Source organism: Trichechus manatus, unplaced genomic scaffold, assembly GCF_000243295.1.
Source record: "Trichechus manatus latirostris isolate Lorelei unplaced genomic scaffold, TriManLat1.0 scaffold00160, whole genome shotgun sequence".
NCBI classification, from domain to species: Eukaryota; Metazoa; Chordata; class Mammalia; order Sirenia; family Trichechidae; genus Trichechus; species Trichechus manatus.
In genome coordinates this window covers 3951886-3960908 of record NW_004444096.1, presented here as the reverse complement: position 1 = coordinate 3960908, position 9023 = coordinate 3951886, and the positions used below count along the sequence as shown (strand labels likewise).

The following is a 9023-nucleotide window of genomic DNA, read 5'->3' as shown; positions in this document are numbered from 1 at the left end:
TTTTATAATTTTCAAAATTGAGAAATGTCAAAATTCTCTTTTAAATTCTGAGCTTTTTTTTTTTTTTTTCTTTTTTTCCATTTTTAAGAAGATTTCCTAGGCTCCCTCTTTCAATTCTTTATTTCTCTCATTGGTCACTTTATCACCACTTACAAACCCAACAAGTATTTACTGAGAACCTACCATATGCTAGGCGCCTGTTCCAGGCCCTGAAGAGACAGCAATGGACAAAACAGACAGAACTCCCTGCCCTCAAGGAATTTACATTCCAGTGGCACGAGGCAGACCATAAACATAAGACAGTCGACAGAGGAAGTGCTGTGGAGAACCTTAAAGCAGAACAGGGGACTAGGGAGGCCACAGTGGGAGTACATCTTTCTCTAAGGGGGTCACGAGAAAAGGACCTTTGAACAGAACCTTGAAGGAGACAATGGAGGGAGTACTGGGGGTTTACCTGGAAGAAGAGTGTGGGAACAGCAAGTGCGAAGGCTCTGAGGAGGGAACGTGTCTGGCAAGTTGTTGTTGTCTGATGCTGTCGATTCCAACTCCTAGCGACCCTGTGTGACAGAGTAGAACTGCCCCACAGGGTTTTCTAGGCTGTAATCTTTACGGAAAGATATCACCAGATCTTCTTCCCGAAGAGTGGTGGGTGGGTTCCAACCTCCAACCTTTGGGTTAGCAGCCTGGCGCTTAGCTGTTGCGCAGTCTGGGCTCCTTTTCCGGCAAGTTAAGGAACAGCAAAGAGACCACTGTGGCTGGTGGGGGAGGGAGTGGAAGAGAGAAGTCAGAGAGGTTCCTGGGAGCCTTTCAGGTCTTGTTAGGACCTGGGCTTTTATTGAGATGTAGAACCATCCAACAGTTGTAGAACCATCAAACAATGAGGTGATACGGCCTGTGCTGTGACGAAGTATTGTCACATATTTTAAGAGGGTTTATGGTCGATATCGGAGCCCTGGTGGTGCAGTGGTTAAGAGCTTGGCTGCTAATAAAAAGGTTGGCAGTTTGAATCCACCAGCCGTCCCTTGGAGACCCTCTAGGGCAGTTCTCCTCTGTCCTGTAGGGTCTCTGTGAGTCGGAACCCAATCAGCAGCAACGGGTTTGGTTTTGGGGTTTTTTATGACTGATATCATTAACGACAAAATAGCCTTTCTTCCAGCTCTTCTTGCTGTATTTTCTGTTCAATCAGTTAGGAGTATGAGCTAGATATAAATGATGCGGGGTTTTCTCTTCTCTCCCTTCCCCTCTCCCAATCTGTTGTTTAGATGCCAAGACCATTATTATTATTCATGTGACCGTGAAGCTTAAAGGAATAGACTCGATGATCGATCCAGTCCCTAAAAGTGTATCAAAACGTTTCCTTCATTTTTCCCTTAGAGTAGTAGTAATTGGTCTTCATTCAGGCTAATAAGTCCAGGGAGTATGAAGTGTTATTCCATCAGGTAGAATTGTTCCTATTAGTGGCCTGGAAGGAGCTTTCTGTGTGATTTGTCTGTTTTTTATGTTGTCTCTGTATCTTTACTTATCACCTGATATCTTTTTGTTTTTCTTCAACATTTTTTAAAAAGGTGTCACATCAGCTTTTTCAGTACTACTGATTTAATTGCAAAAGCACACATAAACAGTTTGAAGGGTGTGAGGAGAAATTCACAAGTCACATGGGAAAATAGCAACAAAGCTCGCGTTCAGTCTGGAATCCGTCCACCGTGCAAAACAAATCACACTGCCAGCGGGTCAGATGGTGCCCCCTGAAGTTGAGTGAAAAATGTGTTTGATACGAGCAACATTTGTTTCATGCCAAAGATACTGTGGGAAATACCAAGATGAATCAAATGTGAGCTTCACTTTCACAGAGCTTAAGCTTAGTAGGGAAAGCAAGACGTGTATATAAAACAGCTAAAATGCGCAGCAAACCTGCCAGAGAAGGCAACCAGAGGAGAAACTTTGCAGCTCGGGAGACTAGGAACGGAGGTGGGTTTGCCCTGGGCCTGGGGAGATGAGTCAGAATTGGATAGAGAGGCTGGACTGGTGGAAAACAAGGATGAGAGGGACAGAGCCCTGGCTCTCAAGAAGCTCCGTGTCTTAACAGGAGTGACGCACATAAATAGAGAAATTATTGTGGAAAATGCTGTGTGTTATAATAGGCGCTGTGGAGTCCCTGGGTGGCGTGAATGGTTAACACAGTTGGCTACTAACCGAAAGGCTGGCAGTTTGAGCCCACCCGGAGGTACCTCAGAAGAAAGGCCTGGCGAGCTGCTTCCAAAAGGTCACTGCTGTAAAAACCCTGTGGAGCACAGGTCTACTCTGACACCCGTGGTGTCGCTGTGGGTCAGACTCAGCTCTGTGGCAACTGGTTTGTTTTTTTTTTTAAGTTTTATGGAATTACAGAGGAAAATCATAATAAAATCTTTGGGGGAGATGGGGAGGAGTTGACCTTTAAGCTGGGTCTTGAAGGACACAGGAAGGGTGCCGGGGAGGTCAAGGAATGCATTTAACCTACTGCCACAGAGCCTATTCCGACGCATGGCAACCCTGTAGGACAGAGTGGAACTGCCCCATAGGGTTTCCAAGGCTGTCACCTTTCCAGAAGCAGACCGCCACATCTTGCTCCCACAGAGCGGCTGGTGAATCCAGAGTGCCCACCTTTCCCTTAGCAGCTGAGCACGTAACCACTGTGCCCCCAGGGCTCCTTGGGGAACCCGTTCTGTGCAGAGGAAACGTTCAGGTGCGTGTCTGAACTCTCAGCAGCAGATGGTGACACAACGGTGACCTCCTGTGTTGTCATTGCAGGTGACTCAGACGCCCCTCCTGGGACAGTACAGAGCGGCAGAGGTGTGCCGAGCAAGAGCCAGTTTAGGAGCATTGCACCCAAGATTCTGCCCAAAGTCCTGACCTCCAGGGTGCTGCCATGTCATTCCCCGTCACTCTCTGACCACCCTCATCCGGGGCCCTCCGTCAGCTCCCAGCCACTGGTGATGCCCTCCCAGAACTATGCCCTGATGCAGGTCGCTGGCCAGGAGGGGACGTTTTCCCTTGTCGCTTTGCCCCCTGTCACCTCAGCGCAGCCGGGCCAGAAACCCAGAATGCCCCTGCCTGAAAACCTTAAACTGCCTATTCCTCGGTACCAGCCCCCGAGAAAGGACAAGGCATTGAGACAGAAGTCCAGCCCGAGCTCCCTGGAGAGAAGCTACAGCAAACCTCCCACCCAAAGCCAGCCGTGCCCTCGGATGCCCTGTCCCCCAGCCAGCCAGCCGGAACTCCCCCACAACGCCCCAGCCCCTGAGCCGGCGCTGTCACGAGAGGAAGCCCCGGCTGCGGTGCCTGGTGGAGGTGGCCCCCGTGCCTCGGGCCCTCCGCTGATGCCCAGCCGTGGAGCTGTGAACACTGCAGGCACCCTGCGCCCGTCTGCCCCCCGGGAGCCCACAGTGGAGCAGGCCTGCACGAGGATTTCAGGGATGGCAAACTGGACGAGCAAGAAGACCCGCGGTAAACCTCCCGCGGCCCATTTGGCGAAAGCCATGACCAGTTTGTCCCCGGCAGCTGTGGGCGGTGCAGTTCCGGTGAGCTCCTCGGTCGCCAGCGGTGAGCTGCCCATCTCACCCTACTCAAGAGTGAACACAACAGAGGTTTGCAAAATTGAGCACACTGCAGATTTGTCTTTACCTGGGCACAGGGCCGACTCCTCCATCCCAGAAGGCTTTAAAGTAGCCACCAAAATGGCTGACAAGACCCCTGTGCCACAGGTGTCGAGGCAAAGCCCCAGTGAAAGCGCCTTCTGTCCAGCCCCCAAGCTAGACCCCAGCCACAAAGCAAAACTGAGCGGCGGGGCAGCCAGGAGGAGAGCGAGGAAACGCAAGCTGCCCGATGAGATCTTGACGTTTCAGGGGAAACGGAGGAGATGCGTCATTAATAAGTGTAGAAACGGTAAAGAAAGAGTAAAAACCGATCTCCAAGAATCCACAGAGCAAAGACCTGTGAAAAAGTACCGCAGCATCATGCCCAAGCCCATCCTTGTCATGCCAGCACTGGCCGCCCCGGCTTCTCCTGCAGCCACGCTCCAGTCCCCAACTCCCGGCGGCCAGGGGCAGGACGCGGCGGGAAGTCACCCGCACAATTCTGAAGCCCTCGGCGGTGAGCGGAGTGACAGTCCTTCCACTAAGCGCAGCTCTGCCTTCAAGAACGGATGTGCTGGCCTGAGGAAGCCTCGGCACAGGTGTCAGGTCTGCAGCCACCACTTCCAGTTCAAGCAGCACCTCCAAGAGCACATGGACACACACACTAACAGACAGCCTTACAGCTGTCGTGTCTGCCACAAGACCTACGTCCGTCCTGGCAGCCTGAGCACACACATGAAGCTTCACCATGGCGAGAGCCGTCCCCGGAGACTCGTCTGCTGTGAGTTTTGCGCCAAAGTGTTCGGTCACGTCAGGGTCTATTTTGGCCATCTGAAAGAAGTGCACAGGGTCGCGATCAGCACCGAGCCCTCTCCCAGCGAACCGCAGCCAGGCGACATGCCAAAGACCAGAGACCCTAGGGTGCGAGGGACCGAGGGCCCAGCGCAGAGGTGAGTGCTAACGGAAACAGAGGGCCAGCCAGGAGGTCTGTTCTGAGCGGGAGGAGACGCTGAGATTTCCTATTCTCTGTAGCCATCCGGTTTGTCAAAACAGCCCTCAGGTTCAAGTATTCCCCTGAGTGCTGTGCAGAGCAACCTTAATTTTCTATAGTTTCTGATCAGACATGGATTTTAATTATTTTAACCTCTGTTAAGCCAGGACATAAATGCCTGTTTGAGGTACACGGGGGACAGTAAGGAGGTAGAAGATTAATTTGTATCTGAAATAGGAAATTGGAAGTTATTGTATATGGCTCCTTAGAGTGTTTACAAGTGGTGTCCCCCAAAATCACGTGCACAGAATTTATACCTAAAGAACAACATTCACCCGAGCACACAGGCTGACCCACGGCTGGGACTCGGGGTGGGTCTGCTGTGTGGATCGGACCCGAGGTGACCAGACCTCACCCTGACACTTACCCGGTGCTTGCCATCGGGCCAGATGAGCTTTGTCCTGTGTCATGGCCTTTTCGCAGGTCCTAAGATTATGAACTAGCAGGCTAAGTGATTGGAGAGCCAGAAGTGAGCCAGGGACACACCGTCAGTGTAGGCTGAGAGACGTGGTCCTGGGTGTCCCCGGTCCCCCAGGGGACCAGGAGGGAGTTTCATTGAAACTGTCCTCATCAGTACCGTGAGACTCACCCATCTTCCAGCAGCTCAGATCCTCTGTCCCTCATCCTTCTTAATCATCCAGTTGTTCTAAATACGAATTGTGCTTTCAGTTCAATTTTGGCTTACTCTGTCACATTCATTGTCCTATTTTCCCCTTGTTTTTCTACAGTTCTTCTGGTTTCCTTGAAGCATTTCTGTCCCCTTCCAGATAGTGGTATTTGCCTAAATAGCAGCCTCCCTCAAGAAACCTCACCTCTTAATTATCTTCTGTTAGTTAGATGTTGATTTTTAGGTATGGCGTCCAGTCTGCATTTGTGCCCAAGGTTAGCGAGGGCCACATCTGGGTGGTGGGGACAGCTGCCTTCAATGGAGCCAAGCATGTGCCTGCCGTGCTTGACTTGGTGTTACCTGAATCCTCCATGTCCATGACCCCAAAGAATTGACTTGGTGTTACCTGAATCCTCCATGTCCATGACCCCAAAGAATAACACGCTCAGCTGGGGAGATGCAGAAAGGGAAATGACACCCAGAGCTTGAGAAATGTGTGGCCCAGGCAGGGGTGACAGGCGGCCTTCACTGTGGCCTCTGCTGCGTGTCTTCCTGTGCTCTGTTTACTCCAGCCTTTGTACTTCTTGGAGTGCCTGGCTGGTGCAAATGGTTAACACGCTCAGCTGTGAACCAGCATGTCGGCGTTCCAAGTCCACCCAGAGAGGTGCCTCCGAAGGAAGGCCTGGCGATCTACATCCGAAAAATCAGCCATGGCAAACCTTATGGAGCACAGTTCTACTCTGACGTGGATGAAGTCACCATAAATTGGACTTGACTCGATGGCACCTGGTTTGGGCCTTTCGTACTTCTCATCGGTGGGGGTGTTTTAGATCCATGAAGGGTAAGAGCTGAAAGGAAAAGTTCAAACTGTGTTTCTCCATAAAATCTTATATAGACTATTTTCCCCCTTTTCAGGGAAAACAAATCAAGCCTGGAAGAAGACCCCTTTCTAAACCAAGTGGACGAAGTCAAATTACAAATCAGATGTGGCCGTTGTCAGATCACTACCCAGTCGTTTGCAGAAATAAAGTTTCATTTGCTGTATGTTCACGGAGAGGAAATTCAGGGCCGATTACAGGAAGAGATTTTACCAGGCAGCAAAGGAGCTCAGGAAGAACTGGTTAAACATGTTACTCCTTACCAGAAACAGTATCCCGAGAGAAGAAAGCTAGTTAAGCATTGTTCCTCTGAGGAGGACTTAACCGCGTTTCCTAAGTTGAAAAGGCAACTCCGCCTTCATCAACAGACTAACATGCAGATACAAATGAAAAATGGAGAAGCCCAGCCGGGAGCGAGTGCGCCGGGAGAAGGCCCCCAGGGCCCTACCCATCCCACTCCTGACACCATCGTCTTTTGCTCCCATTTGGGCTTCAACTGCCTCCTCTGCGCACAGACCCTGGGAAGGAGAGAGGAACTCCTGCTGCACTGGGGGCAGCAGCATAATTGTGAAGACCCTTCCAAGCTCTGGACAATTCTAAATGCATTCTCCCTCCGGGGGGCAACTGAGTCTTCCAGTGAAATTGAAAAATGAAACAGTGTAGACAGAGGGGGGTTAAGGAAGGCCTTACACGCACCTTTCTCCGAAAGCTTGTGTTTTGTTCGTGGTACTTAATTATCAAACCAAGCAAGTTCGGCTCAGCATTAATGAACAGAAGTGACTTTGTACATAGTTTTATTTTCTTATAAAATCCATGCCCTTGGTGGATCTTTTTCAGCCATATGCAGACTTTACTTTAAAATTCTGTGTACCAACCCTCAGTGTCTTAGCCTTCCTTTCAGAATAAATGAAAAGTACCAGATTTGGAGACTGAAACTTGGAGGTTTATAGGCTGTTCTTCAAATACAGTTTTCAGTGAAAACACGGGTACGCGTCCTTCTGTTCATACGCTTTCCGCTTACTAGGCTGACCAACGTTCCCACGTGGCAAAACTATCTTAGTCTCAAACAGTATCAAGTTGGATGGTAAATGTTGATATTTATTAAATTCTCTGGTGTATTTGAATATGCTCTACAGCAGTATATTTAATAAGGTTGTCATCTATCATAATTGAAAATCCGTGTTTTCAGGTCTTAGTTTTTTGTTTTGTTTTTTTTAATTCTGCTATTTTCTTAAACGCACATTGCCTTGAAGATTAGTTGTTGGCAAGTCTTATAGCTGGAGTGTTCCACATCAAAGCAATCAAAATTTTTATAGTACTTCAGCTAAAAAAAAAAAAAAAGAAAGAAAATCTGCTTTCTTGGTAAAAAGTCATTTTCAAGTAGTCTTTGGGGCCAGAAAATTTACAGGCTGGGAGTGAACGAGATAGTTCAGTCCAGATGTCTCTGTGTCTACGCGGCTTTTCCTCACTTGCAAGTAACTGCGGAGGGTTTGTCGTTAGCTGATGGATTTTAGATGCGATACGCCGTTGGAGCTGAGGTTCTCCTTGGAAGTCAAGAGCAGATAACTGCCTCTTAAATTCCTGGGAAATTACTTCGAATCAGACAAGTTGCCATCTGAAGTTTCTGACCATCCTGGCTGCAAAATCATTTTCTTACAAGGGGGGAGTCTGAACATTCGTCCTAATAAAATCTTGGCCTTTGAATGAAAGCGTTGTGTATGTAGTCAGCCCTGTTCACCTGGAGCTTGGCCCACACATCATCGTCACATACTTCTGTACTTAAGGAAGTTTCCTGTAACAAAGGAAAAACTGAATTCCCATTGATACGGTAGTGGGTCTCAAGTCTTCTTTTTTACCTTCGAGTTTGAAAAGCAAGTGTCTGTAGGCACGATTTGGCGCGAGTAATAGAAACAGGGAGAACTCAGTCCTTGGCTTTTTGCAAATAGTTTTGTAAATGCGAGAATGAGAAAGTAGGGTGGAGAATGTGATGGGTTTTGCTTGGTTGATGGATTGCGCTCCGCCGTTTCACAGAGGTGGTGTCCGCCCCCCACTGCTGGGTGTTTTCAGAGCTCCTGGATTAGCAATGAAACTGTTACCATTCAGTACAACACCTAGTTTGCTTTTGGAAGCTTGGTCTGAAAGACATTTAAAAATGAGATCTACCAAGAATATTACTTGAATTCAAACCATGAAACTCGAATTCAAACCATGAAACTGGAATTCACACTATGAAATAATCCATAGCCTGCTCAGTCCCCAGGTGTTAAAAGTGGGAGCATGTCTGGAGACCAGAGGTGTGGGGGGAGTGCATCCACTCAGCACACAGAGGGAAGTCTGCAGCCCCCAAGGCTGTGGGGTCGCCTTCCTGCAGCCGAGGCACATATTCTTGCATTGAGAGCACAGACGATCTCTGGGAAGAAGTAGGGAGTGAGGAAGGGGAAAAGAACAGAAGTACAGAGATGCCACTGGCTCATGGTTAAGTGCTCTGGGCGGCCCCGTTCTGGAAGGTATTTCAGAGCAGTGGCCCCCGTGTCCTCAGTACATTTAGACCACTCATCTCTTAGGGTCACTGATGCACGGGCGGGGTGACGGGGAGCCTCATCTTTACAGAAGACTCTCAAAGAGAAGACGACTTGCAGTGCAAAGGGACCTTCGTTGGATGCCCGTTTGTGCGGGTTCATCCAGAACAGAATGTTACAATTCTCACCTTCTAGAAACACTCCCCCGGGTTCTAATGGGAGCAACCCCCAATGCCACCCAAGACAAGGAGGTTCTGGCCCTTACTAGCAGCACTATTTGGGGGAGAATGGTGGGAAGAGAGATTCCTGTCAGGTAGGTAGGGAGAAAGGAAGAAGGAATTCAACTAAAGTAACTTC

General features: G+C 49.2%; 1 protein-coding gene across 1 annotated transcript; it reads left to right on the top strand.

The window, feature by feature from the left end:
* The first annotated feature begins 430 nt into the window (after nucleotides 1–430).
* On the top strand, nucleotides 431–7497 carry ZNF438 (zinc finger protein 438). The gene is made up of 3 exons (XM_023740638.1): nucleotides 431–511; nucleotides 2682–4561; nucleotides 6185–7497. Exons 1-3 carry the CDS (start codon nucleotides 431–433, stop codon nucleotides 6798–6800), a joined length of 2577 nt encoding a protein of 858 aa, XP_023596406.1. The 3' UTR covers nucleotides 6801–7497.
* Nucleotides 7498–9023: the final 1526 nt, after the last annotated feature.

What these genes read in the sequence shown, in the direction of transcription:
- ZNF438 (XM_023740638.1), top strand. Translation starts at nt 431, where the DNA reads ATGGAGGGAGTACTGGGGGTTTACCTGGAAGAAGAGTGTGGGAACAGC. An exon ending in CTGAGGAGGGAACGTGTCTG is followed by an intron (nt 512 to 2,681) that starts GCAAGTTGTTGT and finishes CTGTGCCCCCAG; the next exon opens with GGCTCCTTGGGGAACCCGTT. An exon ending in ACCGAGGGCCCAGCGCAGAG is followed by an intron (nt 4,562 to 6,184) that starts GTGAGTGCTAAC and finishes CCCCCTTTTCAG; the next exon opens with GGAAAACAAATCAAGCCTGG.